General features: G+C 39.5%; 2 protein-coding genes across 3 annotated transcripts in view; both read right to left on the bottom strand.

Moving 5' to 3' along the window:
- Positions 1–23384, bottom strand: part of LOC145444542 (growth hormone secretagogue receptor type 1-like) — a 53343-nt gene that overhangs the window by 17747 nt on the left and 12212 nt on the right. The window lies entirely within an intron of this gene.
- Positions 143–16411, bottom strand: LOC145444539 (growth hormone secretagogue receptor type 1-like). 2 transcript variants are annotated; one of them, XM_080322530.1, is made up of 8 exons: positions 15774–16411; positions 11908–12008; positions 10291–10419; positions 9707–9836; positions 9513–9641; positions 6192–6331; positions 5900–6126; positions 143–2813 (listed from the first exon to the last, which is right to left on the bottom strand). In XM_080322530.1, the coding sequence occupies exons 1-8, from the start codon at positions 15924–15926 to the stop codon at positions 2503–2505; spliced, it is 1320 nt and encodes a 439-aa protein (XP_080178656.1). In that variant the 5' UTR covers positions 15927–16411; the 3' UTR covers positions 143–2502. The 2 variants fall into 2 exon arrangements, with proteins under 2 accessions (XP_080178656.1, XP_080178655.1); XM_080322529.1 differs by having other exon boundaries at positions 11908–16410.

A 23384-nucleotide genomic window follows, 5' to 3' on the forward strand; every position in this document is an offset into this window, starting at 1 on the left:
TGTAATGGGTATTTTCTCAAACGCCGAATTGCGCGGCTTTTGTGACCTGCATATATATCCTGTAGCTTTCCACGCCTGTGCACGTCACGTCTGTCTCGTATCGAGCTGAATATATGAAGCCGCCAACTGCATTGCGTATAGATAGATAGATAAATGCATCTATTTGACACACCAGTGAAAATCCAGTATATACAGAGAAGGATAACGAGAGACCGCCAGGTCTGTAATTCAGTCGCCACCTGTAGGAGTGCACACATTACAACCAATGGCACATAATGAACATAAATAAATAAAACCACGAGTAAGGCGAGTTGAAAGATTTTTCAACCAGGATACAATAACAAGATATATGCGCATATGTGGATTGAAGATTTGAAACTTTAATGCATGACTATGACTATAGTGCAGTAAATACAGATGGGTACTTCACAATCACAACACAAGAAGGCAATCGCAGTTAGACATATTTCCAATACTGTTTTTTTAAGTAGATGGTCAGGGAAATTTACAAAATCTACTGGTAGAGAGTGCCAGGTCATGGCAACAATATTAATATAAACTCTTCTGGGTTGATCATTTTGATACAAGCGGAAGTGATAACTGATTTGAGGAAGCAGAACAAGTTTGGCGTGAGTGTACAGAGGAACAAGTAGTAAAGTGCTTGTTAAAGAATGGTCTATTGCATTTGTTCTCAACCCTATTTGTCTTCGCGGACCCCTTTTGGACTGTCACGGATCTCCGCGGACCCCCTGAAGTCTTAGTTAAAATTTAGCTCAAATATCGTGCAATCGTCATCTGTCCTATGTGCAGATGATAACTGTAGGCTAGTGATAAACAGCAACGAAATGACTTTTATTGGAAATAATATCATACTATCTATGTGGAAATTAGGTTGATTTTTATTATTTCAAAGCGAATTCTGCAACTGCATTTCTTGAAATACGCGGCCGTATCTTGACAATCAGCGCTATCGATTTGATATGAACGAGTGCAGAAAATCCATGTCTACAAAGATAGGTGGTGGCGAATGTAATAATGACGTGTAAGGCTTCCGACGACACATTTGGGTATGATCGCAACAAATATGACACCAAGATTGAAAAAAAAATTTTTCAGTGAACATATAACGTCAAGCCAGTTCAATGGTCATTTCTATCTAGCATCTCATCTTGAAGTTATGGAAAATGGTTATGACCTTGCTAAGTCAACTTTTTATTTTTTCCACAATTCCTACAAAACATCTCTAAACAGCAAAATATTTGTATCAGTAGTCTATTGACAATTTAGCTATTAAAATGAGTCTGCACAGCAGGATAATATAATCATAACATAATCGTTGGGCTATATTTTTCATATGAACAAGTCACACAATGTACAATGCGATAAGACATAATGCGATGTCATGAACAGATAGGAGGATGTCGAACGACACGCATCAGTAGCGATCCTTTACTCTAACATCCACCTCGGCCTAGAGTGTCCGATGTCACAGTTCTTTTCGATGTTGATCTTTTTGAAGACGTGGCATTTTCTACTAGTTCTTTCCATTCCTTGTGAGTGTTTTCTTTCGTCGGGTCCTTTTCTGGGCTTATTTTGAAGAGGAGCCCAAATAAACCTCCGACAGGATTCGAACCAGATTCGACAGATTGGTGGACGCTTATCGTTATTCGTTACCACTACGCTATCTCCTCCGCAAAAGATATTTCATCTCAGACGTTATTTTGTTGATGTGAGTTTTGGAGTTTTTACTACCTAGTGATTTTCCTCATTAAAAAAATGCAAATTACGTTATCAACTATATGTTGTTGATAACCACTGATCTATTATGATGGGGGGATATTGTGTATCATTTTTGCAGTTTTATATTTTATGACGGAGGTCATTTTCAGAATAGCAAGTTATTTTTGTGTGGATGGAGTCTATGACTGTAACTGACACCACTTAATGCCGTATAACACTATTTTGAATAGTGATAATGGACCTCAGATGCACGAGTTGAACTTGGATGGTACATTTTTCGTGATTTCTTATCAATATACTAGATAATGGGCAGTGTGCATTCTAATTAACTTATTAGGTGCAAGTAGGTAAAACAATAGGAAGTACTTTGTCACTAATGATCTCGGCAACTACCTTAGCAAATATCAATTGCGGGAGTTATATTCCATAGCATAAATGTAGCTACCACAAGAGTTTCGAAAGTCAACAGTGGCACTTGTGAACCACAGCAACGATTTACTACATTTTCAGTCCAATGACTTCGTAAGGCTGGCGGACGTTCGGTTCGCGTTAGGTGGCCAAAATTATTTCGTAGATCAACTGAAAGCAGAGTATTTCTGGGAATATGTCGCCGGTTTTCGTTGTTTTCTAAATATGGAATCGATGCCGCAAGACGCAGCTTGGGTGGGAATGTGTATAACGGCTTCAGATTAAATTCGGAAACCCGTCTTTCTCGTTTGACTTGAAACCTTGTGACTTTCTTCCGAGCCATGCGTGGGTTATTTACGCATCCCTCGACTGTGCTTGAGTCACCGAAATTCCGATCACCGTAGAAGTGTGTTTTCTGCTTTCAGGTGGCCAGCTGATCGGTGCCATTGACGACGCACTTCGTTCACGCGGAGATTTTCCGCACAAGCCGCGCAAAAAGCGAAGTGTGTACCGTCGCATTTTTGACGAGCCCAGATTGTAGATCACTGGATTCATGCATTCCGAAGTGCGGAGACAAAGATACCAAATGAGCCCGAAGTAAAAGTCGAATCTTCTCGCGTACTGGGTATTTTCGCGATTTTCTTGCATTGTCCAGTATTCATGACCTGATGGAATTGAAAAGAAATATTATATGTTATTTTTGTTGGCAGGCAGGCATAGAATGACAAATCATTTGACTTGGATGATCGGCTTTCCACATGAACGTCAGTTCAAGTTTCAAATGGGAAGGGTTTCAAACCCAAACATCCACCCCTGACTACACCTATAGGCAGGGTTGCCATACCGTCCTTATTTCTAAGAATTGTCCTTATTTTGAAGGGCCACGTCTTAGAAAACTCAATTGTCCATATTTCTAAGAAATGTCCTTATTTTCGACTTGCGTCCGTCTTATTTTCAACCACTACAGAACTTCGATCGTATTCCTCTGGTATCGGTGTTGCATAATATTCTAAAATTATGCTTTTGCGTCGAGATTTTATAACATCATAAATGAAAGGAACTCTCGTGACGTACACACCATAAGATTTGACTTCTAAGTGGTGAGATAGCTAGGGCACTGGGTGGTATAGCAGTTTCGTCTGTACCAAGCTACCGCAGCAGACGTCATTTTAGCAGCAATCAGCAGTACCAGGTTCCTGCTGTTTGATCTACAGCAGAATAAGCTCAAGCTGTGGGGAAGGCAGCATACATTGCGTAGTGAAAAAAGACGCAGTGCAGCCGACACATTGGCTTAAAAGTAGCAAAGCTAGAAATCATTGATAAATCTATCTAAATTTATTGCACTTATGCATATAGTTTTAGTTACTCAGCAAGGCTAAATCTGATTAGTTAAAATGAGCAGACGTAAAAACGTTTTTCGTGGCGATTATGAGAGAGAATTCAAAGGTATCTAACGAAGCTTGAAGTGCGAGTGTTTCGCACATTGCAATATCTGCAATTGTGACATTAACCTGGAGGCCATAAGGCTGCTGCACACTGGCTCTCGCGACACGACAAAACGAGAGAATCGCGCCCGTCTGTGACAAAACCATGCACACCGCGTCGCCAGACTACGCAACGAAGCGTCGGCGAGCGGGCTGCGCAACTAGCCGACAAAGTTGAAAAAATCCAACTTTGTCGCGAGTTGCGGTCTCAGTCGCCGTAAAAATAAGCACGCGCTCTTATTTCGACGGTGCTGTTGCAATCTTTTCTAATCGTTCAACTTCCTAATTTAACATACTCGTGTACCAGATGCGTAATTTATCTTGGGATTGACTCAGGGCGCTGTATGATATCCAACAAGCCCAGAAAAAGAATAATTCAACCTCAAGTTGATAACTTGAAGATGGATGAACGAAATGAAGATATAATTGATAATTAAATTACGATATGTTCACAATACAAGATGAATAACAGAGAACATGACCGCTAGCCCGCCAATGCCACTGACATGCTTGACATTACGAAAGTACCGGTAGGCCAAGAAGGGTAGGCCTATATATTATAAAGATATCTGGTTGATGGAGTATGTTAGGGCGTTTCAACGATTAAATACCTTCTTGTTTATATTCTTTGTATCTTGGGTACTGTATATTGGGCAGCTGCGTCTTAAGTTGAAATAATGAACTGAGTTTTCGAAATTGAGAATATCTTAGTGGCATTATGGTGTATTCCTTATCAAAATTCGGAGCATCAGCCAAATGCTGTCGGTACACATAGAAAACACATTTGTGTAGGAAGTATCTTGATGTGTTCTTCAAAAGTAATAACCAAGAACCTATACTGTTACGAAATCATTAAGCTGGTACAGAACAGATCGGCCTACGTTACGAGTGTACGACTCGGTGTCCCAGTGTGCAGCAGCCTATAGGAAAGACCGCTATTTCAACTCACATTGATACCCCGAAACACAAGAAGTGTTTCATAATGATTAATTTGAGCCAGTCGATGAATAATTGTTCGACAAGTCGATCAGCACTAACGACCACAGACTGCAAGGCAGCTGCTGCAGAGTGTACCTGGGCATTCCATACTGTCAAATACCAGCAATCATTCCTCACTAACGATTGCACATCGCAATTGCTCAAAGCAATATTCCAACATCGCAAATAAGTTTTTCTTCGGCCAGGACCAAGACTACAAGCATTGTTACTGGAGTCTAGCTCCATACGCTCAAAAATGATTTTGTTTAAACTTGGTGTACGGCCTTTTTCCATCTTGGTTGACGGCCCTAATCACAACGAGGTGGTGAAGAAGTTCGGTTTATTACCCTAGTGAGGAAATACCAAGGTTTTTTTTGGGGGGAGGGGGCTGACAAAGTGCTGTTTCGGCCACGAATAAAGATAAACCTAGACCTGAGCTGTCGTGAGATCCATGAAGCACTTACTAATAACACGGAGTTGCTAGAGCAGATTATTTCTGGCGAGAAGTATGGAATGTGATATGCCACGCCTCATATAAATCCAAAGTATGTACAAAAACGCTTTTCATGCGAATTTAATTTTTAGACTGGCCTTATTTTTGGGTCCATGTCGATGGCAACCCTGCCTATAGGGTTGCATTTCAAACAAATTTCAATTTAAAACAAATATGTTTAAAACGAGGCCCGTATTTATAACATGATTTTAATTTTTTGTTTCCAAGCCATTACGTCATGGATATTCATTTGTGACGTCATAGTGAATTGACATTTACAATTGAAAATATAGGGTAAATAGGTCCTTATTTGACGAAATATCTACGTACCAGGGCTGTTCAACCGACTATATGATGGTTCCAACCATCCCATATCGTATAGGTCGGCTATATCGGGTGGTAACTGTACGTACGCTCATACCACATGTTTTTTAGAAAGTATTTACGCAATTATGGATTGATTTTACAACTTAAAAATACATTTTTTTAATAGGCCATTGTTTAAAACACTGTTTAAAACATGTTTATTTGTTCAAATGCAACCCTAACCGCACCACTGTTAGTAGTGATAACTCTGAACTAATATTCCGTCAAGAACATCTCACAATAGAACACTGACGCCACGATTCACAGCAAACGATGATACGTGTTGCTAGTGGTTCGGAAACAAATTTCTTTAAATGTGCAACTAGAACCAGAACTAGAACTACTTGAAACGGCGAGTTAGATGAACGTGAACGAACTGGATTAGTAGTTAGTCTGGCTGATTTGCCGCTCCTGGTGATGCCTTTCTTACCTAAGAATGGAATGTATCCAAATAAGAAGGAAACTACTATCAAAGTCAACTGAAGAAGAGCTTGCTTCTCTTTGCGTTTTCTTCTTACAGATCTTATGGATATCGCGGAATGAGTTGTCGCATAGACCTTTACACAAGTTATCACGGATATGATGATAACCAAAACGAGCGGAACGAGTAAAAACAACGAAAACGCAATCAATGCATATTGCTTGTAATTCTCGTACCTGAATAATGCAAAGGCAGCGTGGCATAAAAATATTTTGAGGTAAAAGAATTTTAAACAGCGTACCATTCCATGTTAATCGTACATGCGGGCCACCGTGAATCAGGTGAATTGCTAGTCCTGTCGCGCACCGCTGATCCGAACCAAATGAAGTAAGGTACAAAGCCGCACGTAAGACTGATCATCCAGAAAGTTACAATGCATACCTAAATACAGCACATCATTCAACCACTGAGTATTATGCAGTCTGAACTAAATATGAGTCAGCAGGTGTAGCTTGCCGCTAAATCATAGTTCCTGAAACATGAAATATTTTCTTAGTATACAGACATGCAGTATCAACCGGTTTGAACTTGCCATTGCCAATTGTAGTTCATACCGTATTCCGTCCATTACAGTTTGTGGAAAATATGATGGCGCTACAATTTTGAACGATAAGATGTTCGCGACAAGACATTTCCCACTTAACCCATAGGTACGTTATATAGAGATTCATATATAGCAGTGTTGGGATCAAGTCACTACCTTCGAGTCACGAGTCATCTCGAGTCATTGCACATTTTGACTCGAGTCAAGTCATAATTCAGGTCAAATTGAATTTACGAACTATGAGTGATGATTAAAAGTCATTAAATGGTTCACGTTCGCGTTCAGTGTGTGAACCTCAGAAATTTAGAGGTTACCGTTCACAAACGAACCTTGGTAGGTTCTGCACTGTGAACCTTTTCATATATTACAATTCTCCACGTTATTATAACATTATTGGTTAAAATCCATAGCATTTCAACTGCGGGCCACTATATGCATGGCGCTGGCAGCATACAATAGTTAACACTAAACGAGCATGCACCTTTACCATCTCAAAGATTTTACTTGCTTTGTTACAAACGTTTGCTCGAAATATCCAGTTTTCCGATAGTAAATATCTAGCGACTCTCTGCTGTGAGCTTGACAAGCAATCACATGATATCAAGAGCGAAATACGCAACAGTATAGTCAGCGAATGATGCTTATTCAACTAATCAGAGGAGTTCATATAAAGAATACATCGTTGTCTAATGTAATAATCTAGCAGGCGTACGGGGGCCATCTTGATTTGATATGTTCATTGTATCATAAAAAACAAATCCGTGTGATTGAAGTGTTGGCTAGTCCTGTACAACTTTATTAATAATGGGATAATATCGGTAGCAAGTATAGAAACCCTTTTTACACTCTGCTCAATAACAATGTAGAAGTACTCCGGTCTGGCCTAGACTGTTACGGCGTAAGCTTAAATCCCCTTGCAAGTCTTCGCCGAAATGGTTGGCAAAGCGACGGAGGATATTGATTTTATGGGATTATTATATCATTTGATTGCTCCAGTTGATATATTTGGCGACGTTTAAAAAGTCACTATGAAGTTCAGCATTGTGGCATAATGTGGTCCGACTCGTCGCTAGGTATCGTGTTGTACATTAATATATCACTTCACTGAAATGTAAGGCTTGAATTAGCTAAATGACGTCACGTGACGTCATGAGGCTCATGATCGCGTTCACACAGAACCTTTCAAAAAGGTTCGCGTTCACACCAACCTCAACATTTCAGAGGTTCACACCATCCCTAGTTGCTAGCCGTGTGAAAGACTGATTAATTGGCCATTTATCTTGAATCAAATAACGTTGAAATATATTGATATGATACAATACACTACCCATATACATATCCGTGAGAATATAAAACTACAAACTATATTTGTTCGATTTAAATCATACAAGTTGGTAAAGGTGAGCACTGCGTAACGTAAGCGCTGAGCCGTCTAAGAAACAGAGACACGTTGCTATTATATTAATCTACTACTACTAAACGTAACCTGTGATGGTCGTTAGCGGTCTCAATATATTTGCGATGTAACAATGGAGGATTAGTGTAACGTACAATCAGACTGGTTGTTCTCACAAAAGTGACACCGGCGTATCCCGAACCATCCGAACATACACAAGATATAGTGATTTAATCGACACCGTTTACTTGATGACTTGAAATTACCTCGTAAATTTTGCTCCCAGTTACGAGTCAATGCACATTTCTCAAGCTCCGAGTCAAGTCAAGTCATGCGAAAAACTTGACTCGAGCCATCCCAACACTGATATATAGTGCGTCACGGAATATCGTTACAAGCTAGAGCAACAGTGCAACTGTCATGAACACATAGGGTGTTGCACTAAAACAAAAAACAATTTGAAACAAACATGTTTAAAATATTACCCTTGCTTAAAGGATGATATTTATTGTTTTTGTTGTTGTTGTTATTTAGTCATGACCTAAAGATACTTCAATTGTGACGTCGCAGTATATTGACATTGTTATGTGGCTGCTAAGAATTCCAATGGAAAATATAATGTCAATATGACTGTTTTGACGACAAAGGTTTCCGACACCGACCTTAAACGGACTACAAAACATATTTGACCACGACTACATCGTTATGCAACCCTTTTACGGTCGGCGGAAGTCATCATCAGACCATGCATGCCGTCCCAGTGGTATATATCTTAACTACGTGCTATAACCATTTGAACCGACGGCGATTTCAAGGGTTCCAATAGTTGTATATCGTATGTTGACTAATTATCGTTCAAGCTGTATGAAGGCTCATACTGCATGTTTTTTCGAAAGTATTTACACAATTATGATATAATGATCATACAGATTTTGACAAAAACAACATCGTTTTGAAATGGTAATTGTTTGAAACAGTGTTTAATATATGTCCAAACAAATTGTTTCGACACACCTTTTGTTTATAGTATAACCCTATCTACACACGTCATCTATAGATAAACCGGTCATGCTATCATAGGGTTACAATATTTTGGGAATCTGAAAAGAGGACACCCTATAAAAATTTTCAGACTTACAATACTGAAGAAAACTCCTAAAAAAATTGTAAATTTTTTCCGACTAAATGGTCGGTGGACTCAAAAAAGGTCATCTTTCCGGCTTAACTCTCGAAAAACTCGTCGCTCCGTTACTTGGCCGCTGATTTCCTATATTTCAGTCCAATTTCCACGTATATTTAAACAACATTCTCAAAAAAGACGACATTTAGGCTTCCTACGAGGACACTTTCAAAAAAAGCCAAAAAAGAGGACAAATCCTCTTAAAAGAGGACGTTGTGGATGTTGATTCTTAGAAATGTATCACGATTGTTCAGGCCCTTAGAACGTGGTTCTAGTATCATATCACACGTGATGATTTTATCCAACTAAAATTACCTCAATTGTATGCTATCTATCGATATGCCTAATCAGATGCTCAAGCTATGTCAACGTTTCCTTACTGAAGGCGAACGCGAATAGTAGATCGCACCATTTCTGTAATCTACACGCGAGACGAACTTACGATTCCGAAACGGTTTGAAATCCTCGCGAAGAAATGCGGATGCGATATTGCTATCAGTCGGAAAACTCCGAAGCCAGCAATATGCAATGCTGTGACGATCGACGTCATTAAATCGGTTGCCCAAAAGAACTAACAGAAACGGAAGCGCTTTGAAATGGATTTCAAAGATGATGGAAAGTAATACTCATACTAACCTTGCAAAAGAACTCAGGTGCTCTCCAGTCATCGAAACCCACAGTACGGCGATACCAGAAAAGAGGGCTGATAAGTGCGGACAGCAGATCCGATAGACAAAGAGAGAATATGAAATACACGAAGAAGTTCCTGAAAAATATGACGCTATATTGATTGTTTTCCAGACTTACGCCAACTAGAACTAGACCTGAAGAACTTTAAAAAAGTCTGCAACAAACTATAGCATATCTAACTGTAGAAAAACCAATTCCAATCAACTAATTAATTTTTATTTTATCGGAATCGGATCGGCTTTCCACATGAACATCAGTACAAGTTTGAGATATTCGAGCCTAAACTCCCCTGTTAGTGGTGATAACTATGAGGTAGCACGGGCGGCAAGAAGATCACCCAGCAGATCACCTTCATCACGATTCGCGCCGAATGACGACACGTGTTTTCTAGTTGTTCGGTAACTAAATTTGTTTTAAAATTTGTAATTCGAAATAGAACTAGAACTAGAACTGGAACTGCTCTAAAAACCAGTAGTTAGTTGACCTTCCACTAACTTGATTGGTAGTTTGTACATGCACGCTGTCCTCACCTCAACTTTTTGTATTTCACAATCACGGCGATTGTAACTGAATTCAAGATCACCCCCACTGCAAACATGGTGAAAATGAGAATGGCAGATATCAAGACCGTGACATCATCAAACGGACGTTCATACGGCCTGCAACACAATAATACTGTACAGCAGGGGTCGCCCAACTGAAAACAGGTCGCGGGATACTTTTCAAATTTCGTAGCGGCCGCGGGCAGCATGATTTCAACATCGATTTAAAATAGGCTGCACAGCTTAGCAACCACGTTTTAAAACTTTATGTTAGTACAACGCAGTGCTATCTTACATAGGCAATGGGCATAGTTACCACAAATAGGTAACATTTTATCAAAGTAATACAAATACAACAAAAATCATGATAATCAATTTCAATTTATTCTGAACTCCGAGCTGAGCACAATATCTGGCAACGCTTTTATCGACTATGGAATCGATATTGAGGCTGGCGAGAGACGTAACTAGATGGGAGACCATCTCCACGTCAAGCTTGATTTTATGGCGAAGCCCTAACCCGCTTTCCTTGCGTGTATCGGTCTTGGCAGTGTTTGGACCATTGCACGTCAAGGCATACGGCCACCCAATTCATATCAGCTGATTTTCCCTCGATGGAATGCTTTTGCCAATAGTTGCCATCGCTAAAGCCGTTTTAGTTAGTGAGGAAGAGTGATGTTGGACACAGGAGAACAGTCTATTTTGAAACAACAACAACAATATGTTCAAACTGTAATCAATTTCAGCATTTCAATGTGCTTTTCTTTGCATTCTTTCGCAATCTCAAATCAAGTCGCGGGCCGCCAATTACGACATTGCGCACCGCATGCGGTCAGCGAAACGCGTGTTGGTGGCCCTGCTGCACTGGATATGTCACTCCTTCCGAAATTGACAATCCTAAATCTTTTGTTGATCAAGGAGGAGGATACTGGTCACCCCCCACACTCGCGTCGCGTTGTGCCAGTTCATTGTTGATCACTATGCACGATCGTCGCGTATGAAATGTTCAAGTGAACACGCTCTTACAGTTCATTTATTTAATTCCAACCATGTATGTTTCTTTCCCACTCTCGTGAAATTTACCGATCGTCAAGAAGTTCCAAGACAATGAATAACACGAATATAATACACACAAAAGACACTGTTTGGTTGCATCTGCTTTTGCAGTGAATTCGCGTATAGGCAACAGCATACCATAATGTTGCCCTGGCGATCGCAAAAAGTAATCCGCAATATGTCCTGAGATTTCCACTGTATCCTATTAACAAGATTTATTCATTTAGTTTTTCAAATCCAGCGAACCGGATAAAACTTTCAATGGGCCATCTGTGCCCCCTCCGAATCGTAGTTTTAGAAATACTTTCATTGATTTACTTGGTAATCTTTACTTCTACTTGCAATTTAGTATGAATTGGCGACGATTCTCCTACTTGAGTAGCAACGATGAGAACTTTGACCACCTCTGGTTGCACTGCGAAAGAAAATTCGATTACGATATCGGAAGAAGCCCGGGAGGTGACAGGTAATTTGGTCAGGAGGGGAAAGGGTAGGACATGTTATGTGACACGTGTTAGATTATATGTATACCTACACTTATCTACTCACGGCGTAGCTGTTGTGCCGTAGACGTCCGTCCATAAAGTGTATGATTTGGTGAAATTATTTTCTTGAGCATTCATGACGTCAAATTTGGTATTCATATTAACCTGTGATGTATGTATGGGGATCATTAAATTAGATTTTCGGAAATTACAGCGGGGCAATATAAAACGTAAAACTGGTCCGCAGTTGGTTTTAGGTCGATAGTTTGTACATCTGTGATTTATAGGTAAGACTGTATGGACAATTTCACTCCATATAAACCGGAACTGTAATAAAAAAAAAATCACGTAAACGCACCGACACCATGCTATGGCATAACCCTTCATGATATTGCCGGTGCTATCAATCAATTGATCGAGCTATAGCAGTGGTTCCCAACCTTGTTCGACCCACGAAGTATTTCGAGGCCTTATCAGTGCTCGTGTACCACCTACATAAGTACTCGCGCCAAAGGCGGTCAAAAACGTTTTCACCGAGTTGAGCTGCCGAAGGCACGAAACAGAAAATAAACTGCCCATTTTATGGCGCAGTATATGATTTATGTAGTGGATCCATTTGGAATTATTGTATCCAAATATATTAAAACGGAATTTGGTTAGTTAAGATTCCCAATTCTTTAGGAATAGATCTCTTCCCCGTGTAGGCCGCCATCGGTGGGATTGCCCCTACCCACGACGACGACCTAACAATGACGACGCCGGCTTCAAAACACTCGAAATCAACCCCACCCGAACTAATAACTCCATTCGATCGAGAAAAAAATCTACTCGGGTACCACCTGGAAGACCTTCGCTTACTACTGGTGGTATAACGCGTACCACAGGTTGGGAACCACGGAGCTATAGACTAATGACAGGATACCAGATTGATTGCATTGTCAATTTTCATATATTGATAAAATTAGACAACTACACAGCGCCAGCCCATGGAAACATGACAAAGAGATATGGGAGGTGCAAAGACGGATAAAGATACTGCGCAGAGGCCTCACACAGGTTTTTCACTTCGCTTGATATTAGCATATTGCGTTACTTACAGGAGATAAACTAACGATTGTAAGTTATCCTCGGGGCGTATTACACCTCTTAACGTGAAGGCGTCATCATATTATCATAATCACTGCAGCGCTCATGAGTTATGCTTATAGATTAATTTCACGCACTGTCTATTTGCTGAGACACAACCTTCGTGCTACAGACCGGGTCAAGATGATGTACATCGCCTGCAAATTCGCAAATCACTTGCAAATGATTGAGCTGGCGTTGTAGTTTCTACGTACCCGCCGCGGACGCTGCATATCAGAAACAAACCCCTGACCAGATCTCACACGAGTATTCGCAGCAGTCGCTTTATATAGCCACGAAACGAAACAGGGAAGTAGAGATGGTTGTCTCGAATAAGTATAAATATCATATAAGATCCCATCACTTGGGTAATCCGTCTATTATTGCCATTTTCGTAATATATTTTCGGTTGAGCTTGAGTTCCACATAGAGTTCACCGCAATGCGATATTGTACATCATGCTGAAAAACGATGCTATAATTATTGACCGGTCCTTTAAGAAAATTTGTCCTCTTTTGTCGATAAAAATGAATTGTACACCAAGAACGCGAAAAATTTACAGATGTCCTCGTATTTCGAATTTCGAGTTATAGTTCTTGGTACTTTCAAAAAGACATTCAGGTGAGACGTTGTATATATTTACGAATCCAAAAAAGAGGACATATAAACTGGAAATTATTTCACCTAATTCTGATCGCTAAAAAAGGCCATTTTTCGAGGTCGTAGGTGCTCGGAAAACCGGTTTATGCGTTCTGACGATTTAAAGATATAAGCATACACGAAGTGGCAGTGAAAGTGGATTTATCTTTTTACTGTGATTAGTTGATGACCATCTCTATTGCGAAAATGTCAATGGTTTGTTTACATTTGATTCCGCGTAAAATCAACCACATGGTCGCACACTGGTTGTCAGCTTTACATTTAAATTTAGGGAATCTAATACTGAATGCGGCGTCGAAGCAAAGTTGTCACAATTTTCAAATTTGGCTATTTCGAGTTCACCCCACCAAAAAATTCAGTGACTCTGACATTGCATGAAACCGTAACGGTCATAAAACAACGTATAGATTTGTTGATTGATTTGTAGTGTCTAATGATACAATAGAATCAATAGATGAAGCCAGTGATGCTGAATTGAACAATGGGATCAAAATCTAGTTTAGCAGCCACTATTTTTCAAAATCAGTCATGCGTAATATCAACTTCAAACATCTCCAGCGTAATTTTGGCCACACAAAATCGGAAAGTAAGACAGCATATAAAAACTGGATTTAAGTTGGACCTATGGGTCCCATAAGTAATTGAGTCCAACTAGGAATCCAATATCAATGGCTAAAATATATCAGATACTCATTTGGTCTCAATTACTTCACACCAGTGGCTCTAAACCGGGGGTCCGCAAAGCCTCTAAATTTTCAAAATAGTTGATAACCTGAATCCGTATTTTTTAACCCAAAAAAATCGTGAGGTACTTTCGCTTCATTGCTAGTAAATCTCCGGCACTCACATCAACAGAATTGCCGTCTGAGTTGAAATATCCTACTGTTCAGAGTAATTTTAATTGCTCAATTACCAAAAGCCTACTTATATATATATCTTGCAATTTCGCGATATTTGTGGTTTGTGAAAAAATAAAAAGTTCGACTAGTTAGGTCAACCACGGTTTACAAAAATCCAGTTTCTCCCGTGATATAAATAACCATTTTCGATGATAACTTCAGTCAGTTTCAGTATCAGATTATTAACATTTTCATCATTTCAAAACACCGCAAAAAACTGCGATACAAGAAAAGATAGGAAGGTGTCGAAAAGAACTGGAGTGGTCTTTGAAATCAGACACCCAAGATGAGCCGCTTGATAAAAATGCCCAGGCTTGACGTTAAATGTTCAATAAAAAATAGTTTATCAATTTTGGTGCCATATTTGTTGCGATCATACCCAAATCGATGTTCGGCACTCGTTCATATCAAATCGACGGCGCGGATTTTCGAGACACGACCACGTATTTCAAGAATTGCAGTTGCAAAATAAATTTTGAAGTAACGTTAATCCAATTTCTACATCAATAGTATAATGCTATTTTTAGGAAAAGGTATTTTGCTGCTGGTTATCACGAGTCTACGGATATCATTTGCACAAGACAGATGATGATTGCACGACAATTGAGGTAAATTTGAACTAAAACTTTAGTGGGTCCGCGAAGACAAAATGGTTGAGAACCACTGCTTTACACCATTGGTTCTTGACCTTTTGCTTTAAGCGCCGCCTTTCAGTAATTTGCATGTGATGGTGGTCCAATGTTTTAAAAGTTGTACTAAACACGATGGGTTTAAGGTCGACTTCTGAGCGGTCTTGCCGTGAGCGGACGTGAATATGAGGAATATTACATGCTTGAATCGCGCACGATATCATCTCAACTGATTAAGTAGGCTACTATTTTCAAGATCTAATCAAGCTTTTATAACAACTGCTGCGTATGGGCTCATGCATCGGTTCGAGCCCAATATACACATCCCGATTTGAAAATTGCGATTGACGTTAAGGTGAAGATGTAATGTGTTTTGCTTAATTAATTCGTGCGACTAGTAAATCAACTGAAACTGTATTATATAGACCTACGCTTTATGTTCACATTTCATTTAGTTTGGTAATTGCGCATTACGCTCCCAATTCTCAACTTTAATATGCATGTACTGAAACAAAGAAAACAATATTATGTAACGTAAATGTGGGACTATCGGCCACAATGCTAAACAGAATCATTCTTTATTGCACTGGTACATGTACACTATAAATATCGCTTACTCTTAGAAGCAGTATAAAACCAAGTCTCCAGATTTCGATGCGCAGTGTGCTAGTTCGAACCATTTTGTCGGGCAAACCCTTACCCACTGTGATGGAACTGTTAAGGGAGACTTTGCGGTCGAAAAGGTCATGCATAAAGCATAAAATGTACATTATATATAAATTATTCTAACCATTGCAATATTTTTGCAATATTGCTTACAATGGCGGCACATTACGCACGAAGCGCGACGATAATTTGGAACATTTGGTGAATCTGGACAAAAGAAAAATTCCACGAGATCTCAGGGATATGTCGAAGTATAGTTTTACCATATAACATTGAATTCCTATGAGTAAGGCTACTAGTACCAGATCATTTATACGGCTACGTCATTTTTCTTCGGCGCCCCCATAGCGTTCCAGCCAGACATGGGGTGATTACTTCATGAATGTAATCGATTGCGATTACATTCAATTCTGATTCACCCGATTAGGATTACGATTACGATTACAGCAAAATCAGGAAGTAGTCGATTACGACTACGATTATATTGGAAAAGTAATCACGTTTACTCACGATTACATTCATTTCGCTTCATAGAACTAGTCTTAGAATATATATTAGAGGCAATAAGGATGCGATGAAAATGCCTAATGAGATGACACCTTTCTTTATAAATGATATTTCATTTACTTGTTACGTCATAATGTACCCATTGCCCAGCTTTATAGTGTTGAACGACATATCGCACCCAACGATTTGAATTCTTGCCAGGTTCGTAATTGCCGCACCCCAAACTCCCCAGTGGGTTGGGGAGCGAGGTCGTAGGAGACTTGAAAGTATTTCATAAATCAACATTAATTATATAGAGTATTTCTTTAACTTTAAAATGTTCTTCGAGCTTCGCGGTTTAATGTCTCTAGATAGCTTGATTTTGAAATGCATACCTCTCCCCTTAAGACAAAACGGGCATGATTTATAGGCATTTCGGTGCCGGTCAGTAACGCGCCAGGACACACCAAAAGTTACCTAGGCTCCTCCTCGCCACCTCATCCGCGTAAGCGGTGTCTTACAAAAAAGCCAAGAGGTGGGCCGTGCTATAAGTCGGCAGATACGGAAAATAATGAACAATATCGGCCTGATGCAAATGACCATAGTAGTCGACTAACACCATGAATACCACGAAACAAACAAACACACCAAAAGTCATATGCAGTTTCGGCCAACTTGCGACCTCATGAAGTGCGCTACCAAAGAAAGAACTTTACCGAAATGTTGGGTACGCCTCTGTGTCCATTATCAATAGCCGCGAAGGGTGGGCGTGACGAATATATGGTGTTTTCCTTCCCATCTGATCGCCACATTACAAATGTCATCTGAGGAACCCACGGAGGAATTGAGACATGACAATTTGTGTGTGCGACCCACATTGTTCGTCTCTCGTCTCAGGAAAGTTTTTCATTAGTCTGCTACGTTTGGACGACTACAATATCTTTTGATTATATTACAGACGGGGTCACGAATTACCAACATATAATAATTACCAGATATTATAGCTATGAATTACGTGCCCCCAGCTCTACCAGTAAATCTAACCATCGGGGGCTGAGAGAGGATTATTAATGAATAATATAATGCAATTACCAATATTATTAACGAAACTCAGTCATCAACTTAATATTGACCACACTATGGGGAACCGAGACAAACGTTTGGAGTGGGGGGGGGGGGGGGCGACGAATTGCTGTTTTGGTCCTGATTCTAGCTACAACCCACGCTAACATGGTGTAGAAGCGTAAAGCTATGGCGTCAGGTCCAAATGTTGAGTAATAAATTGCAAAATAACGATGACTCCTGTTTCAGGTAGAAGCTTATGAGAATAAGATAAAGTGAACATAGAGTTTGGTGTTCCAGTTAATACCGATACTGCAAGCTGCCGTTACGAGAAACGGCAAAGACCGGCTAGGTTATAATAAATATCAGCAGCTGTTGATTTTTATTGCTTCGTCGTGGAAATCGTAATGTCTCATTTGACGAGTACAAAATTTTACATCTTTGTTCGATGTAGGCCTACGTACCAGGGATGGTGTGAACCTCTAAGAGGTTCAGGTTCGTGTGAACGCGAACCTTTTTAAGGGGCTAGGCTACCCCAGAAAAGGAAAAAAAATCAATTTTTTTTTTATTGTTGATATTTGTTGTATTAGATGTCATCTTTCATATACCCAAGTATTATAATGATTGAATTCACCTAAGTGTCACAAATTGACTTTTTTCTAGAGACTAGGTAGTCAATCTCCCCCCATAATTGTGAACACGGTCACAACCACCGCGAATATCCGAGCCCTTATTACCTACACACGTCGCTGTCGATCTAGTGCTTTTAAGGATATCTATGGTGTAATCAACGATGCGTTGCAACAGATCAAAACAAACGGTATGCCGGTCTCAGCACTTTGCAGCTGGTGGTTCGTAGGTTCTCAGTGACTGGGTTTGGTGACTGTTTTTTGTCAATCAAAGCTGATATTGATCGCTGTTAGAGGCTGGATTGGAGTGTCACATCTATCACAGTGTTACTTGATGTGTCATGGCATTTGTAAAGACATGCAATTGATCACGGAATCGGATTTTGTTCGAGCCGTTCACCGTTTTATGGTCGACTATTGAGCGACTATTGCAAAACGTGGGAAATCAAGGGGGGAAAATGGGAAGTCAAAAAATGGAAATCTACTCATTCAGAACTGTGAACGAATGGACAGGGCTGTCAAAAGCAGAAAACATGGCAATACAGAAGGAAAATATAGCATCCTGGCGCTTTTTAGACTATTAACTGTGTGAAATTTTGGATTTTCAGACTGATAATGTGACTTTTACATGTTACGAAATTAAAGTGGCTTTTTCTCAAAATTTTCTATTTTTCGTACCTTGAAAGTTATGAATCATTTTTGAGGCAGTAAAAATCGTCCAATCACCTTGAAAATTTGCAGATATATGTATCTTAGGATGCTTCTCCGGATGAAACTGTTAATTTTATTTTATAAGTGAAGGGTCCCTCCCTTTAGGTTCAACTAACTCAAAAATTTGCAAAAAAATTAATTTTTTTTTAATTTTCGAATTTTTTTTCCAGAGAATAACCCTTGTTGAAAAAAAAAAAAATTTCATCCGGAAATTTAGGGTAATTTGAATGTATTATAAGCACCAAGAAAAAATTTCACTCAAAAATTTTGCCAGAAAAAAATTCACAAAAAAATAGTTTGAAAAATCATAAAATCGGATGAAAGTCAAAAAATCGTTGACTATTTTCCACCAAATTTTCACCAAAGTTCGAATGTCCTAAACAGCACCTTGTGTCAAAATTTCAGAAAGATTGCTTCATTAGTATCGAAATTATGGTTATATGACTGATTTCCCGATTCGAGGGGTAGCCTAGCCCCTTAAAAGGTTCTGTGTGAACACGAACGTGAACCTCATGACGTCACATTGCTGATTCCAACCTATCATTTAATGAAGTGATAGCCTATATTAATGTACACGATACCTAGCGACAACTCGGGTAACATTACGTCACAATGCTGAAATACATATTGACGTTTTAAACGTCACCAAATGTATCAACTGGGGCAATCAAATGATATAATAATCTCATAAAATCAATATCCTCCGTCGCTTTGGCAACAATTTTGACGAGGACTTACCAGGGAATATAATGGGAAGGAAAGGACGTAGGTAATTTTTTCCTTGATGTTATTGCGGCATATACACCGACTCATGATACACATACACGCGATCTGCGGACATGCATACCATGAGTACATGATGTGCATATGCTGTCGGGAAAGGAAGATGCAGATAAAGCTTTGTAGAAGTGTTGGCGTGACTCGAGTCATGACTTGACTCAAGTCAGACTCGAGTCACCTTTTTCGTATGACAGACCGGAAATGTATCCGGCGTTGAGTATTGCTACATTGAAATTGAGCAGAGTGTCAATCGGGTTTCTATACTTGCTACCGATATTAACCCATTAACAAGTTACACAGCAGTAGCCAACACCTCGATCGTACCGATTTGGTTTTAATGATTCAGTAAACATATGAAGTCAAGATTGACCCCATACGCCTGCTAGATTGATTAGTTGAATAAGCATCATTCGCTGACTACGCAGCATATTTCGATCGTGTTGTTTTGTTATTGTTGGTCAAGCTCACAGCAGATAGTCAATAATTATTTACAGACGGAAAGTTGGATATTTCTAGTAAACTTTTGCAACAAAGCAAGTAAAACCTTGGGAGTGTCAAGGTACATGCTCGTTTAGTGTTGATTTTTTATGCCTATAGTGCCATGCATTGAGTGGCCTGCAGTTGAAATGCAATAAATTTGAACCGACGATGTGAAAATTGTATTATACGAAAAAAGGTTCACAGTGCAGAACCTACCAAGGTTCTGTTGTGAACGCGAACCTCTAAATTTCCGAGGTTCACACGCAGAACGCGAACGTGAACCTCACGTTCACACCATCCCTACTACGTACCTTAGTATGCCAACTTACATAGGCGAGGCCTACTGCTCGCCAACCAGCAACGGTCAAACTGCGTTCAAATTGGCACAACCAAACATAAATACATAAGTTAGTATTTGAAAATACAGGCAGAATGGTGATTACATGTATTATTCTGCTGCGAGGTAGTGGTGTGTGGAATGTATTCATAACCTGAAATACAGCATGACGGATGTTCTTACAACTACACTACAATGTAGGCCTATATCAAATATCTATATATTATGTGTAACTAATAAAGTTCTATTCATTCGCAAGTGGACGTTAAATAAGATCTGAAAGCTACCAAGGTCTTAGGTATCGTCTGCTATCGGCGCAACAAAGCATTCATTCTATATCACAGTATGTTTTATAGATACTTCTTACGCAATGACGAGCAAAGCTAATTCTGACGTAATAATGACCAGTGACGATTGGAAGTCAGACGTTTGCGCTATCACTAACCTCAGCCTGGTATAACATCTCTTCTTTGTTCACGAATGTTCAGTTTATGTCATAGTTCTTGTACGTACAGATTAAAAGTAATCGTTCTTCCTCTAAATCCTTTATGTAATTATGTGCCAAAAAGTAGTTATTCACACAAGCGAAAACGACAATGCCGGACCGTTATATGAAGATTACATGGATAATAATACATTATTTACACAAAAAATGTAATTAAAATATCAGTGCATGGCAGTGTTGGGATGACTCGAGTCATGACTTGACTCGAGTCAGACTCGAGTCACCTTTTCGTATGACTTGACTTGACTCGAGTCACTTTGCTAAAATGACTTGACTTGACTCGGCGTATCAGAAATCTGGATTGACTCGTGACTCGGAGCACAATTCACGACTCAATTTCAAGTCATAAAGAATTCGGTGTCGATAAAAATCACTATATCTTGCATATGGTCGTATTGTTCGCGTAACGCTGGTGTGACCCGTGAGAGCGACAGATCATTCAATGATCGTGCGTTTTACTGGGCCTCCATTGCTCTCTCACAAATAAATCGACCGCAAAGGGAGTGATCGAAGCTTACGTTGTCGCAAACTAGTATAACATAGTAATTTAATAGCAAAATGTATATTTCTGTTCTCTGTTCTTACCTTAACCAAACCTCTCTGTTTCATTCAAATTGAATTCGAATATAGTAGGGTTACCATATTTTGTATCTTTGAAAAGAGGACACTTTTTCAGAATTTTTAGACTTGCAATACCGGAGGAGAATTCTCAAAATATGGTAAATTTTTACCACTCTGTGGTCGGTTGACTAACAAAAAGGTAAACTTTCTTGCTCGGTGCCCAAAATACAGTTTTTTCCTTCACATTGTTGGGTTATTGACTGGAATAAAAAGGTCAACTTCCTCGCCGGAGCGTAACTTCGGTGCTGATTAAGGGCATCTCAGTCGAATTTTGCTGTGAATATGACCAAAATCCTCAAAAAAGAGGACAAAAGGGCGTCATCTGAGGACACTTTCAAAAAAGAGGACAAATCCTATGAAAAGAGGGCGTATGGTAGGCTAATCCTATTATATAGTCCTCAGCCATTGGCGCAGGCTCGAATTGTATCATATCAATTTGTAAATGGTTAATATATTGCATCGTATTAATTCGTTTCTCTATTCTCTATTTTGGCTGGTAACTATATAAACTGAGGCTATGCAATTACTTACGTAGTTTAGCAGTTCTATGTAGATGTGAGTGATACAGCGCCTTCTTCAGTGTATATTTAACTCTATAATCGTTCATTGGTTCAAAATCAATGACCACTCAATCGGTATATCAGACAGCTAGCAAAATGCGATGACGTAATCATGCCTCATACCTCGAAAAGACGACTTGACTTGAATTGTGACTTGACTCGTGACTTGACTTGACTTGACTCGACTTGACTCGAGTCACCTCCAAAAATTGACTGACTTGACTTGACTCGAGTCACCTTTGAAAATCGATTGACTTGACTTGACTTGACTTGAGTCAAAATGTGCAATGACTCGAAATGACTCGTGACTCGAAGGTAATTACTCGATCCCAACACTGGTGCATGGTCGCGGTGCTGTATCATTTCTGACTCAAAAGGTCCCCGGAATCTAGAGGAACCTGAATCGTGATCTAATAAGAATACAACAAATTCAAAAGTCCGCGTTTACAGTTTAATATCTTGTATTCTTCACAACGCATACACACGGCTAACGCCAGATTACGACTTAGGCAAATGGAGCATAGAAATAAGTGAACTAGTATCGTCGTTACCGCCACTGTTTTAGCAGCGGCTCATAAGTGTATTCTACTACAATCTCTATAATTCAACCAGCAAATCATCATCGACAATTCCATTGCTCGCGAATAATGGTGTTGCTACTTGCTAGAATAGAGCTCCTATGATCCGTGATACAATTGTAATATGCTATTACCTAGATATGCTTGGTAATAAGGTGTTCAAGTGAAAAGCAAAGCGTGCGGCCCACGAGCATTTGGAATTTTTGAATCCGGCCCGCGACGTAATTTGAGTTTGGCAACCATGGTTTACACAGTAGCATAGTTAATCTTATACGGCCATTCTGTTGATGTGCTTACTGAAGCATTAGCAGTTTGAAGCGAAACTGCGTCATGATTTCCTTAACTGAAAAAATTACAAATTAGTTTACAATCAGTTGGCAAATTTAGAGTTCTCCCGGACCCTGGTTGAGAACCACTGATCTAGATTTCATCCTCAATCCTCAATCATCAATTGTTACGTCACGGTGGATTGGCATTGACAATTGAAAATACATGGTAAATATGACTCCTTTGACGAAAAAGGCTTCCGACCACCGTCACAAACAGACAAAAAGTTTCTTTAACCATGACTACATCGTTATGCAGCTTTTCAACTGCCAGCGGTAATCATCATCCGGACATCTATTCCGTGCTAATAATCGATATCTACATTCTATAACTGTTTAGCCGCCGACGATGTCGAGGGTTCCAGCCATGCATTTCAGCATATTGTATACGTCGACTATTTCGGGTGAAAATCATCCGTAGGCTCATGCTACGTGTTTTATCGAAAATATTTACACAGTTCTGGTATAATGATACAACGTGTAAAAG

Source organism: Botryllus schlosseri, chromosome 8 (assembly GCF_051294905.1).
Source record: "Botryllus schlosseri isolate E-star chromosome 8, Bs_hap1, whole genome shotgun sequence".
Taxonomy (NCBI): domain Eukaryota; kingdom Metazoa; phylum Chordata; class Ascidiacea; order Stolidobranchia; family Styelidae; genus Botryllus; species Botryllus schlosseri.

What these genes read in the sequence shown, in the direction of transcription:
- LOC145444539 (XM_080322529.1), bottom strand. Translation starts at nt 12,230, where the DNA reads ATGAAGGGTTATGCCATAGCATGGTGTCGGTGCGTTTACGTGATTTTT. An exon ending in GTGAAATACAAAAAGTTGAG is followed by an intron (nt 9,837 to 10,290) that starts GTGAGGACAGCG and finishes CATATTTTTCAG; the next exon opens with GAACTTCTTCGTGTATTTCA. An exon ending in TGTACGATTAACATGGAATG is followed by an intron (nt 6,127 to 6,191) that starts GTACGCTGTTTA and finishes TGCATTATTCAG; the next exon opens with GTACGAGAATTACAAGCAAT.